Source organism: Mustelus asterias, chromosome 23 (assembly GCF_964213995.1).
Source record: "Mustelus asterias chromosome 23, sMusAst1.hap1.1, whole genome shotgun sequence".
Lineage (NCBI taxonomy): Eukaryota > Metazoa > Chordata > Chondrichthyes > Carcharhiniformes > Triakidae > Mustelus > Mustelus asterias.
Genome location: NC_135823.1, coordinates 3,389,324 through 3,412,959, shown reverse-complemented (window position 1 = coordinate 3,412,959; position 23,636 = coordinate 3,389,324). Strand labels below are relative to the sequence as shown.

General features: G+C 44.9%; 1 protein-coding gene and 1 long non-coding RNA gene across 2 annotated transcripts in view; both read left to right on the top strand.

Moving 5' to 3' along the window:
- The window catches only part of LOC144510488 (uncharacterized), a 6,873-nt gene extending 5,370 nt beyond the window's left edge, over positions 1-1,503 (top strand). Inside the window, exon 3 of the long non-coding RNA XR_013500637.1 lies at positions 1,226-1,503. This is a non-coding gene — a long non-coding RNA (uncharacterized LOC144510488). The remainder of the gene's footprint in view (positions 1-1,225) is intronic.
- The window catches only part of LOC144510907 (uncharacterized), a 347,486-nt gene that overhangs the window by 271,972 nt on the left and 51,878 nt on the right, over positions 1-23,636 (top strand). The window contains exons 12-15 of the mRNA XM_078240963.1: positions 1,728-1,924; positions 2,093-2,114; positions 5,140-5,203; positions 5,949-5,964. Of these exons, the coding sequence (XP_078097089.1) occupies positions 1,728-1,924; positions 2,093-2,114; positions 5,140-5,203; positions 5,949-5,964 (299 nt within the window). The remainder of the gene's footprint in view (positions 1-1,727; positions 1,925-2,092; positions 2,115-5,139; positions 5,204-5,948; positions 5,965-23,636) is intronic.

The window sequence follows — 23,636 nt, the reverse complement described above, 5'->3', positions numbered from 1 at the left end:
AGCTCGCCGATGAGAGCATGAGACCGTTTAAATAAACGGGACGCGTCTTCCCGGCTGTCGGCGGCGATCACTCTGTCGGTGATGACACGATCCCGGACGAGCCCCCAATTGTGAGAAACGAAGCTCACTCTTTAATAATTTTACTCGAGTCAAATTCTGAAGAAGCGTCTTTTAATCGATCTTGCAAGAAAGGGTGTCGCTGAGCAGGCACACTTTAACATAATTACGGCATGTATTTTATACAGTTTCTCCAAAGCCCCCGGTACATCCCCCCCCCCCCCACCCCGCTCTTGATTATGTTATGTGATTATGTTTCTTTTGTCAACGTTATGTGATTATGTCTCCTATTTCTTGCCTATGTGGTAGTTTCTTAACTGCTGCTATGTTCAGATAAGCCACTTTCTTTGTTCTTTCTTGTTTCGGTCCCATGTTGTGTATCTTCGGTGGTTTCTGTGTTAAGACCGATGTTTGCACACTATAACCTGCTTTAAAGCCTGCTTATGGTTCTACAATTCAGCTTCATGTAGAAGCAACATTATGCCATATCTCACATGTCTTTATATGCCCTGATTGTGAACAGAACTCCCACTCACCTGACGAAGGAGCAGCGCTCCGAAAGCTAGTGGCGTTTGCTACCAAATAAACCTGTTGGACTTTAACCGGTTATCTTATAGACTCCATCGTGATTCTCAGTAGAATTATCCAATCAGTCCTATTCTCTCTATATATCCATATTCCCCTGCATGTTTTATTTCCTTCAAGTGCTCACCCAATTTCATTTTGAAATTATTGATCATCTTCTGTTCCACCATCCTCATAGGCAGTGAGTTCCGGATCATGTGTCCTCCCTGCCTAAGTATGAATGCTCCTGAAATCCCCACTCTACATCTACTCGAGTGATAATGTCCTGTAAATTACTCTTTTAGTCCAGTAATATATACATATATCTGTCTGGCAGCCTGCATGGAGATTTTCAGCTCTCTGTGCCGAGGACAGGAAGCAGTGAGCATGGATCTGTCAATCAGCCTCAATCAGCACCTTCAGGAGAATTGGGAGGGTGAATATTAGATACAGCAGAGTGAGAATGGAGGGAGAGTGTGTGGGATGGAGATTTACAGCTTTTGGTAAATGAGAGAGGAAAGAATATTCAATAGAAACTAGAATTGTCTGTTCTGAATTCCTATCCTGCACTGACAGTGATGACTTTTGTAAACTCCTTTTGCAGGATATCAGAAGCTGAGGATTTACAGACAGAAATCTCAAACCAAAAGTCACATCAACATGTGGCAGTTATTTGATTGATCAGGACCTGAATATCATTGGTCTTTCAATCTAGAAGGAGAAATCTTTTTCTGTTCTATCTGCTTCAAAAGTTTTTTAAAAAATAAATGTGACTGGAAAAGAACCGAGACACACCCCCGAGTGAGAGTGTTCCAGTGCACTGAGTGTGGAAATAGCTTTAACAAGTCTCTCAGCCTGAAAATACATCGCAGCATTCACAGCGGGGAGAGACTGTACCCGTGTTGTGTGTGAGATTTAACTGATTGTTTAACCTGGAGAGTCACAGGGACACCCGCACCATGGAGAAACCGTGGAAATGTGGAGACTGTGGGAAGAAATTTAGGGTCCCATCAGAGCTGGAAGCTCATCGGCGCAGCCACTCTGGGGAGAGACCGTTCACCTGTTCTAAATGTGGGAAAGGATTCACTCGGTTAATTAATCTGCAGAGACACCATCGAGTTCACACTGGGGAGAAACCGTTCACCTGCTCTCAGTGTGGGAAGGGATTCAATCAGTTTTCCAATCTGCGGACACACCAGCGAGTTCACACTGGGGAGAGACCATTCACCTGCTCTCAGTGTGGAAAGAGATTCACCCAGTTAATTGTTCTGCAGACACACCAGCGAGTTCACACTGGGGAGAGGTCGTTCATCTGCTCTCAGTGTGGGAAGGGATTCACTCAATTACCCGGTCTGTGGAGCCACCAGCTAGTTCATCCTCAGGGGAGACCATTCACCTGCTCTGCATGTGGGAAGGGATTCACTCAGTTAATTCATTTGCAGAGTCACCAGCGAGTTCACACTGGGGAGAGGCCATTCACTTGCTCTGAGTGTGGGAAAAGATTCAATCTGTCATCAAGCCTCCGGAGACACCAGCGAGTTCATACTGCGCGGAGGCTGTTCACCTGCTCTCAATGTGGGAAGGGATTTATTCAGTTGTCCTACCTGCTGAAGCACAACATCACTCACATCCAGGAGAGACCCTATAAATGCTCTGTATGTGGGAGGGATTTCAAAAGCTCCCAGGTACTGTTGGTCCACCAGCGCAGTCACACAGAGGAGAGGCCATTCAGCTGCTCTCACTGCACAAAGAGATTTCAATCATCACCTGCCCTTCGGACACACCAGAGAGTTCACACGGGGGAGAGACCATTTACCTGCTCTGTCTGTGGGAAGGGATTCACTCAGTCATCCAACCTGCGGAGACACCAGCGAGTTCACACGGGGGAGAGACCATTTACCTGCTCTGTGTGTGGGAAGGGATTCACTCAGTCATCCAACCTGCAGACACACCAACGAGTTCACAAGTCATAGGGTCATACAGTACAGAAGAGACCCTTCATGCGAGGTGATTCATTTTGGTAGGACAAATTTGAATGCGGATTACAGGGTCAACGGCAGGGTTCTGAGGAATGTGGAGGAACAGAGAGATCTTGGGGTTCATATCCACACATCTCTGAAGGTTGCCACTAAAGTGGATAGAGCCGTGAAGAAGGCCTATAGTTTGTTAGCGTTTATTAACAGGGGGGGTTGAGTTTAAGAGCCGTGGGGTTATGCTGCAATTGTATAGGACCTTGGTGAGACCGCATTTGGAATATTGTATGCAGTTCTAGTCACCTCACTATAAGAAGGATGTGGAAGCATTGGAGAGAGTGCAGAGGAGATTTACCAGGATGCTGCCTGGTTTGGAGGGTAGGTCTTATGAGGAAAGGTTGAGGGAGCTAGGGCTTTTCTCTTTAGAGTGGAGGAGGATGAGAAGCGACTTAATAGAGGTTTATAAGATGATGAGGGGGATAGATAGAGTGGACGTTCAGAGACTATTTCCTCGGGTGAATGTAGCTGTTACTAGGGGGCATAACTATAAGGTTCATGGTGGGAGATATAGGAGGGATGTCCGAGGTAGGTTCTTTACTCAGAGAGTGGTTGGGGTGTGGAATGGACTGCCTGCTGTGATAGTGGAGTCGGAAACTTTAGGAACTTTCAAGCGGTTATTGGATAGGCACATGGAGCACACCAGAATGATAGGGAGTGGGATAGCTTGATCTTGGATTCGGACAAAGCTCGGCACAACATCGAGGGCCGAAGGGCCTGTACTGTGCTGTACTGTTCTATGTTCATCCCATTGAGTCTGCACTGACAAAACTATACTATAGGTGGTGTGGTAGCACAGTGGTTAGCACTGTTGCTTCACAGCTCCAGGGTCCTGGGTTCGATTCCCGGCTCGGGTCACGGTCTGTGTGGAGTTTGCACATTCTCTTCGTGTCTGCGTGGGTTTCCTCCAGGTGCTCCGGTTTCCTCCCACAGTCCAAAGATGTGCGGGTTAGGTTGATTGGCCAGGTTAAAAATTGCCCCTTAGAGTCCTGAGATGCGTAGGTTAGAGGGATTAGTGGGTAAATATGTGGGGTAGGGCCTGGGTGGGATTGTGGTCGGTGCAGACTCGATGGGCCGAATGGCCTCCTTCTGCAATGTAGGGTTTCTATGATTTTAAATTTCCACTAATTCCACTTTCCAGCACTTGGCCCATAGCCTTGAATGTTCTGACATTTCAAGTGCTCATCCATGAGCTTTTTGAAGGTTGTGAGATTTCCACCTCTACTACTTTCCCAGATTGTGCATTACAGACTCCCACCAGCCTCTGGGTGAAAACATTTCTCCTCCTATCCCCAAAACCTCCTGCTCCTCACCTTAAAATTATACCATCTCATTATTCGTTTAAGCCTCTCGGTTGCTGTGGAGTAAAGGAGACACGAGTTCTGCTTCTTCATAAAATATCTTTATTTCTTTGACCCAACTCCACACACAATTCTCTACCAACAAAATAGTGCCACTTGTGACCCCTTTATATATCAGTGACTTTAATTGAATTATTGACATCAGATTACGAATTAATTGGAATGTCTGTTAACCCAATTTTTTGGAGAAAAAACATATTTTGATGAATATTGGCTTTCCACTGAAAAACAAAACACAAAACACTTTATTTCCCCTTCCTTTTTTTAAAATACATTTCTTGAGGAATAAAAACATACATTCACAGAAAGATATGGCCGCCTTTGATAATTTCCAAAAGTTTCTTCAAACTAGCCCTCTCTTAGTAAAACAATCGGATAACTGATAGCTACTATCGACCGATTTAATTTTTGACATTTACACTTTTTGTGGAGTGCACATTTTCCCCCACAGGGTTTTATTGTCATTGTGACACTCACATGAGTATTTTATTCAAATTCCCTAACCCCAAAATTTCTGTTAATATCTGGGATATATAAAAGGCCATATCCACTGCCTCTACATGGCTCTGTGTCTCGGGGGCCAATATGCTTTTTACCACTCCCCTTATTTTCTTTGCTTCCCATACAAAGGGGCAACATTTTCCATTTTCCCCCAAAAGGAATATTATAAAACCCCCCGCACTTGAGAACCCATCACATAAATTGGCATAGGAAGCATCACTATAAACTATGAGTTTCAGGTGCCAAAGATCACCCAAAAATGGGAACCTCAAAACGGACTCCTGCATTTTTAGCCTGGCCAATGTTTTGTTTGCTCTCATTATGTCTTCCACTGTAGGATCATTCATTTCTGTACTCAACTCTAGGATATCAAAACTAACATCCAGTCTAGTCTGTCTACCTAGCCAATTCAGTTGCCCAATCAAACTTTGGAGTTCCTCTTTTTCCATCTTCGAAACTACTGTGTCCTTTTGTGAAGCCCTACCACGACTAATTGCTATTGGGCCGATACTCTCCAAATAAGATTGCTGATGTAAAGTGACACCTGACTCAGTCTGTCTGATTTCCAGCCCAATCTATTTGAAAGTGCCTGAAGCCTGTCTTCCAACCCTGAATTCATTCTTCAGCCCAGAGATAGCTTCAAAATCACTACTACCACCCCACAAAAAGTCATCGACATGCATCATAAAGGTACCAGAAAGATTCCCTTCATAGTGCCAGTAAAACATCGCAGGATCTGCTTTCAGCTGGCGACTTTAACAAAACTGACCGTACCGAAAAATGATCTGATCCAGAATTTCTCTTTTTTTTACTACGTACAATGGTTGATTGACTAAATCGAGTCGCTAAATCTACAAATTGCAAAATAAATATATTGTTTGCTTTATCCCAGATCTTAAGATCCATGGCCACAATGTTATTCTGTACTTCCTACAAACATCACAGCGATCACCAACCTGTTCTATTAACTTAGTATAGCCTTCATCTCTTACCCCTGCATCCTTTAATAAATTTTTCAGCCTCTGAGGAGATGGGTGCGCAAATTGTCTATGCAGTTTCAATACAATGATTTTTTTATCAGTTAAAGTCCCATGTCCGGCTGCGAATAACACTTCCTTAACCTCTTTACCCGAAAGATTATTTGTCATTAACGGAATACAATAGTGTCCCAACTGTGTAAGTTGTAAGTTCACCGTTTTTCCAAAAACTGTTTCCTTATCATTTTCCGTATCCAGTTTCATGTGTGCTTTCTTCATTGATAGTCTACTCAGAAGCAAATGTATCTCACTTGACACAACATCTGTGCTAATGAAATGTTTAATTTCAGCAATATTGAAAGGGATCACCACTCTTTTTAGCGACTGCAGGCAATTATCATTCCCAAACCTGAAACTTGTGGAACTTTCAAATTCTTTAACTTTGTTCTGATTTTCAGCATTTAAAGAGTCCAGGTAACATTTTAACCAGTCAATTCCACACACGGTAGATGCTCAGCCACTGTCTAATACAGCACAATTAAAGGATTCTGCAACCAAAACTCTCATTACAGGAGTAAAACTTCTTGTTAGTAGGACAATGCCTTCTTTCTGGTTACTATCTCTTTCCTCTTCCAATTCTTCCATGTCATGTGTAGCTTCAAACACTCTATTAAATCGTTTCGGACAGTTGAAAGCATAATGAAATTCAGAGTCACACCGAAAACACGGATTTATCATACCCAGGGCATTTCTGGGGTTCATTTTCCTGTTACCATTCTCCATATCCTTCCTCCTGCTAAAGGTATTAAAGGGGTTTCTGTCCTCATAATTTCTGGGTCCCGGTCTTCTGCCATACTCTCGTAGCCTGCAGTGTTCGACCTGTTAACAGTGTATCTGCTACAATCTGTTTTTATCACTGACTGACCCATTTGTGTCATTAAGGCAGTGGGGATAGAATGTTTCCCTAAAAGTTTTTTTTAAAGCCTCTGAAATTTGACCATACAAGGTATCTTTGTCTCCAAATTTTACTCCTGTGAAAACCAGGAGCCTATCCATATTTGTAATTTTAGTGCAGTCCAGTAACTTAAATGCCAACATGGACTATGGAATTTCCAGGCGGTGTTTTTGCAGTCTTATATATAGGCTGCTAAATTCCATCACATATTCCTCAATAGAAATATCTTCTGATTTCTGAAATCTATCGAAACCTAACCAGGCTTCATACGCATTCAATAAGTCATCCTTTTGATAGATCTTATCCATAAAGGTTAATAAAGTGTCCAGACCTCCCTATCCTCCAAATTCAATTTCCGTCTGATTTTACTTCTATATGGTAAAGAAAGAGGCCAAGGCCATTACTTGTTGTCTTTTTCCCAACTGGTTACTTTAGTCCACATGGTGACTTCACTTCTCCATTGGTCATAAGGTTCCATTTCTGAAAACAATGGTGGATTGTCATATGCTGACACTTTTACTCTGGATTCAGCCCTTTTGATGTTTCCTACTCACACCTTTGTTGATTAGAATTTGAGTGAAGTCTTCTCCCTTTTTTTGAAAAAGTCGTGACTTGCAGCCCTTTACTTGGTTCAGCAACCATCCTCTGCTACCCCTGTTTAAGCCTCCAGGTTGCTATGGAGTAATCGTGTCTGCATGGGTTTCCTCCGGGTGCTCCGGTTTCCACCCAGTCCAAAGATGTGCGGGTTAGGCGGATTGGCTATGCTAAAATTGCCCCTTAGTGTCAGGGGGAAGAGCAAGGGTAAATGCATGGGGTTATGCAGCCTGGGTGGGATTTTGGTCGGTGCAGATTCAATGGGCTGAATGGCCTCCTTCTGTACTGTCGGATTCTATGATTCTATGTGACCCCTTTATATATCAGTGATTTCTATTGAATAATTGACATCAAATTAGGACTTAATTGGTAGGTCTGTTAACCCATTCCTAACATTATTGATCCGTCAACAAAGGGAAACAGCTGCTTCCTGTGCACCCTGTCCATATCCCTCAATGTTATGCACCTCAATCAGGTCCTCCCTCAGCCTTCTCTGCTCTAAAGAAAACAATAAGAAGTTTAACAACACCAGGTTAAAGTCCGGTGGAGTGGAGAAATGCTCACAAACAGGGCATACAGAGACACAAACTCAATTTACAGAATAATGATTGGAATGCAGTCTGTACAGATAATCAAATCTTAAAGGTACAAACAATGTGAATGGAGGGAGCATTAAGCACAGGTTAAAGAGATGTGTATTGTCTCCAGACAGGACAGCCAGTGAGATTCTGCAAGTCCAGACAAGCTGTGGGAGTTACAGATAGTGTGACATGAACCCAAGATCCCGGTTGAGGCCGTCCTCGTGTGTGCGGAACTTGGCTATCAGTTTCTGCTCAGCGTCTCTGGGCTGTCGTGTGTCGTGAAGGCCGCCTTGGAGAATGCTTACGTGAAGATCAGAGGCCGAATGCCTGTGACCGCTGAAGTGTTCCCCAACAGGAAGAGAACAGTCTTGCCTGGTGATTGTCGAGCGGTGTTCATTCATCCGTTGTCGTAGCGTCTGCATGGTCTCCCCAATGTACCATGCCTCGGGACATCCTTTCCTGCAGCGTATCAGGTAGACAACGTTGGCCGAGTTGCAAGAGTATGTACCGTGTACCTGGTGGATGGTTTTCTCACGTGAGATGATGGCATCTGTGTCGATGATCTGGCACGTCTTGCAGAGGTTGCTGTGGCAGGGTTGTGTGGTCCAAGCCTATTTAATCTCTCCTTATAGCTCAACTTCTCCATCCCAGGCAACATCCTGGTGAACCTCCTTTGCATCCCCTCTAGTGCAATCACATTCTTCCTATAATGAGGCAACCAGTACGAGTGCAAACTGGGGTCAAGCAGGGCTAGGTCATCATACCAACGTTCATCTCCACCTTCCCCACAGCAACACTCCACCCTAGCACCATGAAGCTCCCCCTGGAGTCAAGCTAACCTACTGGACCAGGGGAAACAGTTCAACCTCCGACGCCTCCAGGCCAGAACCAAGACCAGCCCAACCTCAGTCATTGGGCTGCAGGACACAGACTCTGGGGAGGGAGAGGGGGGAGGGGGGTGGGGGGAGGTGTTGGTGATGGCCGCATGTAACTCAGTTAATGTTCTACGGACCTGGGTTCGAATCCCACCATGGCAGATGGTGGAATTTGAATTAAATAAAAAATAATAATCTACTGATGACCGTGAAACCATTGTCAATTGTTGGAAAAACTCATCTGGTTCACTGGAGTCCTAGAAATCTGCTGTCCTTACCTGGTCTGGCCTACATGTGACTCGAGAGCCACAGCGATGTGGTTGACTCTCAACTGCCCTCCAAGGGCAACTGGGGTTAGGCAATAAATGCTGGATAGGTAGCGACGTCCATATCCCACAAATGAATTAAAAAATGCCGGTCTGTGTGCACATTCAGAGGCTGATCTCCAAACCATCGTTGACACATTCACTGAAGCATATGAGAGAATGGGCCTCAGACGAAACATCCGGGAAACAAAGGTTCTCTCCCAGCCCACTATTGCCACCTCCCACCACCCCTCCCCCCTCCTCCCCCCACCGACCATCAAGTATCCTGGTGAGCCCCTGGACAGCGTGGATCATTTCCCACACCTCGTGAGCCTCCTCTCGGCATAGACAGACATCGACAATGAAATCCAGCATCAACTCCAACGCGCCAGTGCAGGCTTCAGACGCCGAGTGTTCAAAGTCTGAGACCTCAAATCCAGCACCATGTTCATGATCTGCAGAGCAGCCGTGGTCCCTGTCCTCCTGCATGCATCAGAAACATGGACAATGTAGAGCGCACACCTCAAATCCCTGGAGAGATGTCACCAACGTTGCCTTCGCAAAATCCTGCAAATCCACTGGCAGGATAGGTGTACCAATGTGAGTGTCCTCTCCCAGGCCAATATCCCCAGTATCGAGGCACTGGTCACACTTGACCAACTGCGATGGGCCACATTGTCCACAAATCCCACACAAGACTCCCGAAACAAATGCTGTACTCCGAGTTCCGCAATGGCAAGCTGTTGGAGAAAATTCTGAATAGATTAGAAAAATTTTAAACCATTAGGCATTTCAGACACTAACAGAACTGCCAGCATTGAGTTAAATGACTCTAAATCAGACTTATAGAACAAACAAAGAACAAAGAACGGTACAGCACAGGAAACAGGCCCTTTGGCCCTCCAAGCCTGTGCCGCTCCTTGGTCCAGCTAGACCATTTGTTTGTATTCCTCCATTCCCAGACTGCTCATGTGACTATCCAGGTAAGTCTTAAACGATGCCGGCGTGTCTGCCTCCACCACCCTACTTGGCAGCGCATTCCAGGCCCCCACCACTCTCTGTGTAAAAAAAAGTCCCTCTGATAGCTGAGTTATACCTCGCCCCTCTCACCTTGAGCCCGTGACCCCTCGTGATCGTCACCTCCGACCTGGGAAAAAGCTTCCCACTGTTCACCCTATCTATACCCTTCATAATTTTGCACACCTCTATTAGGTCTCCCCCTCATTCTCCGTCTTTCCAGGGAGAACAAGCCTAGTTTACCCAATCTCTCCTCATAGCTAAGACCCTCCATACCAGGCAATATCCTGGTAAACCTTCTCTGCACTCTCTCTAAAGCCTCCACGTCCTTCTGGTTGTGTGGCGACCAGAACTGGACGCAGAACTCCAAATGTGGCCTAACCAGCGTTCTATACAGCTGCAACATCAGACTCCAGCTTTTATACTCTATACCCCATCCTATAAAGGCAAGCATACCATATGCCTTCTTCACCACCTTCTCCACCTGTGCTGCCATCTTCAAGGATTTGTGGACTTGCACACCTAGGTCCCTCTGTGTTTCTATACTCTTGATGGCTCTGCCATTTATTGTATAACTCCCCCCTACATTAGTTCTTCCAAAATGCATCACTTTGCATTTATCCGGATTAAATTCCATCTGCCATTTCTCCACCCAATTTTCCAGCCTATCTATATCCTGCTGTATTGTCCAACAATGTTGATCGCTATCCGCAAGTCCAGCCATCTTTGTGTCATCCGCAAACTTGCTGATAACACCAGTTACACCTTCTTCCAAATCATTTATATATATCACAAATAGCAGAGGTCCCAGTAAAGAGCCCTGCGGAACACCACTGGTCACAGACCTCCAGCCGGAAAAAGACCCTTCGACTGCTACCCTCTGTCTCCTGTGGCCAAGCCAGTTTTCTACCCATCTAGCCACCTCTCCTTGTATCCCATGAGCCTTAACCTTCTAAACCAACCTGCCATGAGGGACTTTGTCAAATGCCTTACTGAAATCCATATAAGCTAACAAAGGAACAGTCGACACACATGTGAACGCAGTAAGAGATTTAAACAAGTAATTCTGATTTAAACATGAATTTTTTGGATTTTAAAATGTATGTTAGCTGTATTTTTAAAAGCAATTGTAAGCTTTAGCCAAAGGCAGGCTGCTGCAAGGCATGATGGTACAGGGACACTTACAAGCAACATTCTTTGGATGATGAAGCCACAGAATTTGCCAACCTCTTATCAGCGAAGTTTCTAACAGAAAGGTTCTCAAGGCAGCTTAATGAATAGGATTGATTCACACTGTCCAGATAAGACAGTGCCTTCTCAGGTGTGAGAACATGCATTTGTCTGGTTTGGCCAGTGGCGGAGCAAGAGCCAGTGGGAATATTAACTTTGATCTTTTGTAGCTAAGCAATAGGGGAAGTAGAATCAGCAATAGGGGGAGGAAGCATCTGGGTTCTACGGACCAATGAAATACCATTATGTCAGAGGGTAAAATGCAATTGGCTAAAGTATATGACGTGTGTAATTAATGATTTATCTGTATTGAAAATGATTGGTTCACACCTCATGAAAGGCGGCACGGTAGCACAGTGGTTAGCACTGCTGCTTCACAGCTCCAGGGTCCTGGGTTCGATTCCCGGCTCGGGTCACTGTCTGTGTGGAGTTTGCACATTCTCCTCGTGTCTGCGTGGGTTTCCTCCGGGTGCTCCGGTTTCCTCCCACAGTCCAAAGATGTGCGGGTTAGGTTGATTGGCCAGGTTAAAAATTGCCCCTGAGAGTCCTGTGATGCGTAGGTTAGTGGGATTAGCGGGTAAATATGTAGGGGTAGGGCCTGGGTGGGATTGTGGTCGGTGCAGACTCGATGGGCCGAATGGCCTCCTTCTGCACTGTAGGGTTTCTATGATGATTTCTATGAAGGCGGGAGAATTTGATATGAAGAATGTATAATTGATCTATCCTAAGCATTACATCAGAGTTATTAGAGGGATCAGGATGCTTCTCTTCTAGAGAGCCATTATACTGTGGAATAGTTCCTCCCTTCGATCGTTGGTCAAATAAACGATACTTCTTTATACCGGGACACTGGCTTTCGTGAGTCTTTGTATTGTCTGAACTTTTTGGCGATACCTGGTAATGTACCAGTGATAATGTACCCAATGTGTTGTGAGGAATGAACTCAGAAGAATCATTCAACACTCAAGCCTGATTCAATTGATAGACAGTTTATTGAGTTACACCAGTGGGGAGAAGCCACAGGGGCTGACCATGTGCAACTCCACCCAACAAAGAAAATCATCAATTCTTATACAGTTACTCAGCCCATCCCGGCTGGACACAATCCAATCAGAATGGTTATAGATTACATACATTACATATAGATCCAATGAAATTAGTAACTGGGTATTATGGGGCTTTGTGATGAACTAACAAACAGATACGTGCCCCCATCATGTTGCTTTCCAGACCCCATTATCTACCATCCTTGGGCTTTCTTTGTACATAGAGTCCCTTAGTTTGAAAAGGAGTGGAATAAAAGTTCTCAAATGGATGTCAGCACCCTTCCTTTGTTTTCCTTTGAACGACCACATGGTCTTGAAATCATTTCTATTAATAATCTCTCCTTTTAAACTCTTCAGTATCCAATTCCAGAATTTTCCTTTTCATTGTGTTAATTGCATCAGGAATAATTCTTTGGATCTGACAGGAACTTTAACCCAAGATCAATCCAACACAGGACTGGTCAGAATCACTTCACATGTCCCAAATTTTAAATAACCTTTACAAATTAAACTCTCATTCTCACCTGTGTGAATTGTAAGCAGATTAAAATTCCCACATGTTTAGTAAAATATCCTGGAATCATGTCTCTGGCCAGTGAATATGGCACAAGGTTCATAACTTTTGAAAAAAAAGCTTTATTCATTATACTTCCATTTTAAAAATCTGTTTGATTTAAATCACAGACAGAAAACCTCAAAGCTTGAAGCATTCAATCCACAAATATCATCCACAAACAAGCAGAGAAACTTAGCATGTGCTTTACAACAATAACCAAAATGAATTCCTTAAGCGTTCTTGTGATTCTGTTTTTAAACTTCCATAAATGCCTTTAATTAAAGACTCAAGAGAAGGTTAAATCCACAGAAAGATAAACTTCAACAAATGTAGCCCAAAACAATGATAAAACACATCTACAAACATTCACATAAAAGTTCTCACTGCTCGTAAATTTCAATCAATGAATCCTCAGCATTCTCTCGCAGCTATAGCTTCTTAAAGTGACAGAGCACTACAAGCTCACAACTCCTTGATTAAAGTAAGATACAAGATCCTTCATTCTCTTTCATTATAACTTAACGTTTCTTAAGCCAATTTCTAAGGCCTGATTTTACAGGCAACATCTAATCTTTGTTGATTTAAAATTCCTAACACATTCCCACCTGCAAAATCTTTGTTCTTGATCTGGGGTTGAGGTGACAACATGATAAAATTTTCACAATTATTCCAAATTCCTCCAGGCTACACGTAAAATTTCCACATTTAACTGGTTCCCATAAATCCTTAATTATAAACTAAAATAGACACATGAGTTTCCGGGCGATTTAAAAACAAATCAACTGTCTGCTGCAACTTTTCTACAGACCTAAAGGGGTGGGGAGTGAGCAGAGAAAACTTGGCATATAATTACATCACTACATAATTTTAAAAACCTTCTTGAACAACAAAACAAACTTGTTTTTAAACTTCATTTTTTTTTGTATATTTCTCAACTTAATTATTTTAATTTGATCAGGTTTTGTTAGGGATGGGTAACTTCTGTTCTTTATGAACTGGTTCACTTGTTTTGTTAATTCTACATGGGCTCAGAGAATCAGAACCCAGACTTTATCATCCTTATCCCTTTTCTCCTTTTCCCACCACTGTTTTGCGGGAGGGTCGTGGGGATTCCAATCAGACCTAATCATTTTATCATAAAAGTAAAATACTGAGGATGCTGGAATCTGAAACAAAAACAGAAAATGCTGGAAAATCTCAGCAGGTCTGATAGCATCTGTGGAGAGAGAATAGAGCCAATGTTTCGAGTCTGGATGACCCTTCATAATGAAGTGTCATCCAGACTCGAAACATTGGCTTTATTCTCGAATCATTTTATTGATAAATTTCTTGTTCTTAGTTTCCAAATGGCAGGTAAGAGACCTGTCCGGTCCCCACTCGAGCTCTGATTTTTCACTGGCCATGCTTGGGCGGGATTATAACCATTAGAATCTACTCTCAGAGGTCCGCTTTTCAGCCCAGTGCTACTTGGATTACACCATCACTTCACCGACCATTGAGTCACAAGTCCCTCAAAGTTCTTATCACAAATTTATGATAAAATAATTTAAACTATACCTGAAAACACTTCTTAACTTCTTAATCAACGAGAAATCATAGAAATCCTACAGTGCAGAAGGAGGCCATTCGGCCCATCGAGTCTGCACCGACCACAATCCCACCCAGGCCCTACCCCCACATATTTTACCCACTAATCCCTCTAACCTACACATCCCAGGACTCTAAGGGGCAATTTTTTAACCTGGCCAATCAACCTAACCCGCACATCTTTGGACTGTGGGAGGAAACCGGAGCACCCGGAGGAAACCCACGCAGACACGAGGAGAATGTGCAAACTCCACACAGACAGTGACCCGAGCCGGGAATCGAACCCGGGACCCTGGAGCTGTGAAGCAGCAGTGCTAACCACTGTGCTACCTACCACTGTTTGTTGATTGGTCAGATCCCCCTTTTTACAGATTTGGGTATCTTAGCTGATCGTGGAACAAGTTTAATTCTAACTCATTCTGAGTAAATATTCTCACCAGGTCCTCTGTCGGGGCCCTGCTGAGCAGCTTTAATGGTCCGTGATTGCAGAAACTGAGCAGTCACAGGAATGTGGTCAAGATAGTCCAGTCCCATAATGCCTCACATTCAATCTGCAGTCCTGCAATTACAACAGAATATGTGGCTGTATGTAGCTGCTTCGGCCATGGTCAACCCCAACACTGCCTTCTTGAACTGCTACAATGCCTGAGGTGCAAGTACACACAGTGCTGTTAGGGAGGAAATTTCAGCTACACATTCCAGATTTTCACTAGACTGTAAATGGATACCAGATTGATATATTCCATTCAACCACACCCAAGTTGAGTTATTCTAATTCCTAATTGTCCAGGACAATATATTCACAAAAGCTTTAAAACAGAAATTAAACATTACCATTTGATTCCAGGTATTAACATATTCTGTTAGTTTGTTCTTTATTGTCGATGTCAGGCTGGGGTTGTTCCCCTTGGAGCAAAGGAGTTGAGGGGAGATTTGATAGAGGTGGACAAGATTCGGACAAAGAAAAGCAGTTCCCATTAGCTGATGGGACAAAGACGAGGGGGTTTGGGTCAGAGATGCAGGGGGGGATGTGAGGAAGAATATTTTGATGCAGCGAATGGTAATGACCTGGAACTCGCTGCTTACAAGGGTGGAGGAAGTGGAGACAATAAACAATTACAAAAGAAATTGGATGATCATTTGGGTTTGAAACAGAAATTCTGACTAAATATTTCTGAACTTCCTAACACCCTGTCACTCTGATCCTTGTGAAATTTGAAACCAGGTATTTGCAACAAGGCTGAAAGAGCATCAGCCCACTGGAGGCAAAGTCGTGAGACCGGCCAGCCCAGCAGAAAGAAACCCTCCGACCCTCCCCACTGACCAACTGTGAGAATGAACAAAATGCAGTCCTGGATGTAATTGAGAGCAGAAACAATAACAGCAGAATCCAACCACTGGAATCACTCGTGAACTTGTTGGTGTCTCAGCAGTTGGGATGAAACTCTGAATCCCTTCCCACACTGAGAGCAGGTGAACGGCCTCTCCCCAGTGTGAATTTGCTGGTGTCTCCGCAGGGCGGATGACTGATTAAATCTCTTGCCACACTGAGAGCAGGTGAATGGTTTCTCCCCAGTGTGAACTCGCTGGTGTGTCCGCAGATTAGATAAGTCAGCGAATCCCTTCCCACACACAGAGCAGGTGAATGGTCTCTCCCCGGTGTGCACCCGCTGGTGTGTCAGCAGGCTGGATGAATCACAGAAGCCCTTTCCACACTGAGAGCAGCTGAACGGCCTCTCCCCAGTGTGAACTCGCTGGTGTGTCCGCAGGTGGGATGAATGAGTGAATCCCTTCCCACACTGAGGGCAGCTGAATGGCCTCTCTCCAGTGTGAACTCGCTGGTGTGTCCGTAGGGTGGATGACTGATTAAATCTCTTGCCACACTGAGAGCAGGTGAATGGTTTTTCCCCAGAGTGAACTCGCTGGTGTGTCCACAGGTTGGATAACTGAGTGAATCCCTCCCCACACTGAGAGCAGGTGAACGGTCTCTCCCCAGTGTGAACTCGCTGGTGCCTCTGCAGGATGGATGACTGATTAAATCTCTTCCCACATTGAGGGCAGCTGAACGGCCTCTCCCCAGAGTGAACTCGCTGGTGTCTCCGCAGAGCAGATGACTGAATAAATCTCTTCCCACATTGAGAGCAGGTGAACGGTTTCTCCCCAGTGTGAACTCGCTGGTGTGTCCGCAGGTGGGATGAGTGAGTGAATCCCTCCCCACACTGAGGGCAGGTGAATGGCCTCTCTCCAGTGTGAACCCGCTCGTGTGCCCGCAGGCTGGATAACTGACTGAATCCCTTCCCACACTGAGAGCAGGTGAATGGTTTCTCCCCACTGTGAACTCGCTGGTGTGCCCGCAGGTTGTATAAGTGAGTGAATCCCTTCCCACACTGAGGGCAGGTGAATGGCCTCTCCCCAGTGTGAACTAGCTGGTGTCTTCGCAGGACGGATGACTGATTAAATCTCTTCCCACACTGAGAGCAGGTGAACGGTTTCTCCCCAGTGTGAACTCGCTGGTGTATCCGTAGGTGGGATGATTGAGTGAATCCATCCCCGCACTGAGTGCAGGTGAATGGCCTCTCTCCAGTGTGAATTCGCTGGTGTTGCTGTAGGTGGAATAAGCGAGTAAATCCTTCCCCACACTGAGAGCAGATGAACGGCCTCTCCCCAGTGTGGCTGCGCCGATGAGCTTCCAGCTGAGATGGGGCTTTGTATCCCTTCCCACAGTCCCCACATTTCCATGGTTTCTCCATGGTGCAGGTGTTCTTATCTCTCTCTTGGATGGACAATCAGTTGAAGCCTCGTCCACACACAGAACGCGAGCACAGACCCTCTGTGCTGTGAATGGTGTGATATTTATTCAGGCGGCTTAATTAGTTAAAGTTCTTCAGTCAATGCACTGGAACACTCTCACTCAAGTGTGGCCATGTGTTGGTGCTTTTCCAGTCACACTGATGTTTGAAATCTTTTCAAATCGACAGACTGGACAATCATTTCTTCTTCTAGATTCAAAGGCCAATGATATCAGGTCCCAAGCATTATGACTCTGTCAGATACAGATGTGATGTTTGAGATTTCGGCCTGTGATTCCTCTTTCAATATCCTGTAAAACAAGTTTATACAAGTCATCAGTGTCAGTCCAGGATAGGAATTCAGAACAGACAATTCTAGTTTCTATGGGACACTCTTTCCTCTCTCATTCCCCAAAAAGCTGTAAGTTTCCATCCCACACACTCTCCCTCCATTCTCACTCTGCTGTATCTCATATTCACCCTCCCAATTCTCCTGAAGGTGCTGATTGAGGCTGATTGACAGATCCATGCTCACTGCTTTCTGTCCAGCACACAGGAATCATAACAGGAGCTGCAGTTGGCAATTCAGCCCATCTAACTGCCTCAACCATTCATTCAAAATTGGCCAATCTACCTCAGCACCATTTCCCACACTATCCCCCAGATCACTCGATGCCTTCAATATCTCAAAACTTATCAATTTCTCTCTTGAAAATTCTTGATGACTGAGATTCCACAGTCCTCTGGGGCGCAGAATTCCAAAACTTCACCACATCCTTGAGTGAAGTAATCCCTGCTCATCTTAACTTTCTCTCCATTTTTCTATCTGTTTCCCATAACGCTTGACTCCTTTATCAATCAAAAATCAGTCTAACTCATCCTGGAATATATTCAATGACCCTCAGCCTCCACTGATCCCTGTGGAAGAGAAATCCAAACACTAATGACTCTCATAGGCAAGAGATGAATGACTGGAAATATATAACGTAGCTACAGTACAATATTAGTCTGTCTGAAGCTTAATCTTCATTCAGAGGCGCAGCAGCTTTGTTAGTAACAATGGAGGAAGCTCCGCGCAGCCATTCACACAAAGCCCGGACTCTGATTGGTTGGAGGACTTGCGCCCCTCCGGTCCTCCCCGTATTGCTATTGGTCAATCGCCCGCATGTAGACAATGAGGGGCGGACCCGAGCTCACGTGAGGGTGGGCGGGTCTGAATCATAACAATTTTGTGATTCTGTGTTAATGCAACAACCCTGCTTAAATAACATGACAATGGATTAGAAATATCTCAAACTGGTTTTTACACTGTGTTTAATATAGAGACAGAAGAGTTAGTACAACTGCTTCCCCCTTATCCAAAACCATGCTTAAAAATTATATCTAAAACCCTGCTTAAACGACAACAGAAACAGACAATGCTTGAAAATCTCAGCAGGTCTGACAGCATCAGAGAATAGAGCCAAAGTTTCGAGTCTGGATGACTCTTCGTCAGAACTGCTTAAATTACCCCTTATTCTAAAACTATGACCTCTCTTTCTCGATTGACCCAAAAGAGGAAGCACTCGCTCTACATCTAATTCATCAATACCTTTTATCATCTTATCTTCCTCCATGATAAGGGGCAGCATCATGTTACATTGGGGCAGATGATAGGTTGTGTTGTGCTCAGAGAAACTGCTGTATTAGACCAGAATCTGGAACAAGATATTAATTTACAGTCAGAAACTAACAGAACAAATGAAGAGCTCTGAGTACATGGGGGACTTTGAGGAAGTTAATTCAGTCACAAAATGGCACCTCCCCAGAAGCAGACCATTCCCCAACTTTAGCTAAAATTAAACAACCTGAATCTTCACAGTACTAGGGACCTGGGTTCATTTCTGGCCTTAGGTGACTGTGTGGAGCTTGCACCTTCTCCCCATGTCTGTGTGGGTTTTCTCCAGGTGCTCTGGTTTCCTCCTCCAAATACGTGTGGGTTAGGTTGATTGGCCATGCAAAATTGCCTCTTACTGTCAGGGGACTAGCAGGGTAAATACATGGGGTTATGGGGATAAGGCCTGGGTGGGATTGTTGCTGTGCAGGCTTGATGGACCGAATGTCCTCCTTCTGCACTGAAGAGATTCTAAGATTATATGAAACACAAATCCGCCATCACAGAATCCCTACAGCAGCCCTGAGTCTGTACCCGCGCTCCAACAGAATATCCCACCCAGGCCCTAGCCCCATAATGCCAGATATTTATCCCACTAAATGTCACATCTTTGGATGCTAAGGGGCAATTTAACATGGCCAATTAGTCTAACCTGCACATATTTGGACTGTGGGAGGAAATTCGAGCACCCAGTTTCATTATCACACAGGGAGAACTTGCAAATGCCACTCAGTCACCCAGAGTCAAAATTGAACCCTGGTCCCTGGCTCTGTAATGTATCAATGTTAACCATTGTGCAACCATGGCAGCAGATGTAATTTGTCTCCAAAACCAGGACTATTTGGGTGGCAAGGTGGCACACTGTTTAACATCGCTGCCTCACAATACCAGGGACCTGGGTTCAATTCCAGCCTTGGGTGACTGTGTGTATGTAGTTTGCACATTCTCCGCACATCTGTGTGGATTTCCATTTTATGCTCCAGTTTCCTCCCACAGTCCAAAGATGTGCAGGTTAGGTGGATTGGCCATACTGAGTTGCCTCTTGGTGTCCCAAGATGTGTAGGTTAGATTGATCAGCCATGGTAAATGTGTGGGGTTATGGAGCTAGGGCAGGGAAGAGGGCCTGAATAAGATAACCTTCCAGAGAGTCAGTGCAGACTCAATGGGCCGAATAGCCTCCTTCTATACTGCAGGGATTCTATGATTCATTGATAGTACTTCCTCTCTCCTCTGGCTTTCCTATGTGATAAGGGAATGTCAGTTTGATAGAATACTGATGGTTGATGATAAAAATACTAGTTTGCTGCTGTTAGCACTATCTGTGACAACAGAAATCATTCAGCTACTATCCTTGACCATCTAGGGAACCAGCAAGAGAATGAGTGGAGACTTGTCCAAACTCAGATAACAGAAAAATCCTGAACAGTCCCATTTTTCTGCTCCATGGAACAATTGACATAAATGGATAATTCCAATAAAATTAGCCCAATTTTATTGGAAAATGACCAATTGTCTGATTACAACAGGTTTGATTTGAGATAAAGTCATCTTAATTCAAGGGGCCAAAGTGGGATTTGTGAATGATATTGTGCTTTGCAAGTTAGACTCTAGCCATGGAGGTACTGGGTGCCCCTCGGGCAGGATTTTGGGAAATCGCTGTTGGTTCAGAGGAAGATTCACATTTCTACCTGGGATGGTCACCCAATTGAGGTGATGAAGGTCACTCATGTATTTCATCAGCTTTCCTTTCGTTTAAATAAACATTGACATTAATTGCTATCTGAGTCGTGTCTTGCCTGAGGTTAAATCTCTTTTGAATTAAAACCGTTCAGGGTCAATTTAAAACGGAGTAACTCGGGTGGCACAGTGATTAGCACTGCTGCATCACAGCACTATGGACCCGGGTTCGATTCCCGGCTTGGGTCACTGCCTGTGCAGAGTCTGCACATTCTTCCCGTATCTGCATGGGTGTGCTCCAGTTTCCTCCCACACACCAAAAGACATGCTGGTTGGGCGCATTGGTCATGCTAAATTCTCCCTCAGTGTACCCCAACAGGCTCCAGAGTGTGACAACGAGGGGATTTTCACAGTAACTTCATTGCAATGTTAATGTAAACCTACTTGTGATACGAATAAATAAGATCAACTTTAGGCACCTGCAACCAAATTAAACCAAGTCTAAATATTAATTATATACCCATTTAATACTAACATAGGACCCCGAGAATGTTAAAGGATTCACAATGATCATACCAGAACTGAGTCTTTAAGTCATAGGATAGATCGAACAGGCTGGGGAATTTTTTTCCCCAGGAAAGTGAAGGCTGAAGACTGACCTGATAGGGACTTTAATGAGTGTGATAGGGTTGACATCATCAAGTCATCACTGTGATTACAGGATAGAAATCCGGAATTGACACTTTTAGTTGTCACAGAAAATCCTTCTCCCTTTCAAACTATAAATCTGTCCCCCCACACACTCCCTCCTCCCTACTGATTGTAACACTAATTCATCCTACTATCCCCCTCCCGCTTTTTCCCCAGTTCTCCTCCTCTGAAGGTGCTGACTCGGGGTTTCAGTTTCACCCTTACCTATTGCCCTCCCCAATATGTCAACCAGGTGTCTAAATCTTTCCACCTGAAGTTAACAAACTATTTTGCTAAGGGGACGTCCCAATCCAATCCAATTCTTCCCCGCATGTAGTTTGTGTCACTGTGCCCCCCCACCCCCACTTTCCATGCCAGTCCCAGGAGTTTGAAGACTGGGCTCCAGATAAGTAATGGCAACAACAGCTCCCACAATAAAGCACTGGCTCTGTCCGCCGCGCGGGCGGGCGGGCCGGGACTGCGCATGTCCAAAGGAGAGAGGAAGCTGCGCATGTGCATGAGTGTGTCTACCCCCTAACCTTCATGCTGAGATGTTGACCAATGGGAAGAGCGGAAGGACCGGAAGGACTCTGGGCCCCCAGCCAATCATAGCGCGAGCTTTGTGTGAATGAAGATTGAGCTTCAGACAGACTGAAACTTCCTTAAAAGAGGCCGACATCTGTGAGCAAAACACTTTCTTTATTCCCCCTTTCCATTTCTTTTCTCATTCTGGGGGAGATTAGGGACTTGCAGCAACTGGAGGGAAAGGAAGTGAATCCAGGGAGGGTGCAGACTCTGGAAAGGTTGGCCCAGGTCTTTCTCTCCTCCTTAAAAACATTGACATCTTTTGCTCCCTCAGCCTGACACATTTATTTGTCTGGCTAAAAGGGTGGTCTCTTTCCTAATGTTCACAATTAAAGGGCGGCACGGTAGCACAGTGGTTAGCACTGCTGCTTCACAGCAAGAAGTTTAACAACACCAGGTTAAAGTCCAACAGGTTTATTTGGTAGCAAAAGCCACACAAGCTTGTGTGGCTTTTGCTACCAAATAAACCTGTTGGACTTTAACCTGGTGTTGTTAAACTTCTTACTGTGTTTACCCCAGTCCAACGCCGGCATCTCCACATCATGGCTTCACAGCTCCAGGGTCCTGGGTTCGATTCCCGGCTCAGGTCACTGTCTGTGTGGAGTTTGCACATTCTCCTCGTGTCTGCGTGGGTTTCCTCCGGGTGCTCCGGTTTCCTCCCACAGTCCAAAGATGTGCGGGTTAGGTTGATTGGCCAGGTTAAAAAAATTGCCCCTTAGAGTCCTGAGATGGGTAGGTTAGAGGGATTAGTGGGTAAATATGCGGGATAGGGCCTGGGTGGGATTGTGGTCGGTGCAGACTCGATGGGCCGAATGGCCTCCTTCTGCACTGTAGGGTTTCTATGATTTCTATGAAGGGCTGGTTTTACCAGGAGATGGCTGACATTTAAGGGGACATTAAATTAATATAGGACAAGAATATGTCTGGTGTTGTTATATGGTACAGATTAGATATATTATTTATGACTCTGTAATAAAGTACATTTATTATTATTTCTAGGACTTGCGGATATATTCTTTCTGGACTTGCGGATAGTGAAGAGCATTGTCGGGCAACACAGCAGGATATAGATAGGCTGGAAAATTGGGCGGAGAGGTGGCAGATGGAGTTTAATCCGGATAAATGCGAAGTGATGCATTTTGGAAGAAATAATGTAGGGAGGAGTTATACAATAAATGGCAGAGTCATCAGGAGTATAGAAACACAGAGGGACCTAGATGTGCAAGTCCACAAATCCTTGAAGGTGGCAACACAGGTGGAGAAGGTGGTGAAGAAGGCATATGGTATGCTTGCCTTTATAGGACGGGGTATAGAGTATAAAAGCTGGAGTCTGATGATGCAGCTGTATAGAATGCTGGTTAGGCCACATTTGGAGTACTGCGTCCAGTTCTGGTCACCGCACTACCAGAAGGACGTGGAGGCGTTAGAGAGAGTGCAGAGAAGGTTTACCAGGATGTTGCCTGGTATGGAGGGTCTTAGCTATGAGGAGAGATTGGGTAAACTGGGCTTGTTCTCCCTGGAAAGATGGAGAATGAGGGGAGATCTAATAGAGGTGTACAAGATTATGAAAGGGATAGATAGGGTGAACGGTGGGAAGCTTTCTCCCAGATCAGAAGTGACGATCACGAGGGGTCACGGGCTCAAGGTGAGAGGGGCGAAGTATAACTCAGATATTAGAGGGATGTTTTTTACACAGATGGTGGTGGGGGCCTGGAATGCGCTGCCAAGTAGGGTGGTGGAGGCAGGCACGCTGACATCGTTTAATACTCACCTGGATAGTCACATGAGCAGCCTGGGAATGGAGGGATACAAACGATTGGTCTAGTTGCACCAAGGAGCGGCACAGGCTTGGAGGGCTGAAGGGCCTGTTTCCTGTGCTGTACTGTTCTTTGTTCTTTAGTCTTGTAATGTAGGACTGTAGCTACATTATATATTTCCAGTCATCCCTTCTCTCAAAGGGTTGTTAGTCTTTTGGATTTTTCTTCCACTGGAACCACCGGCGGTT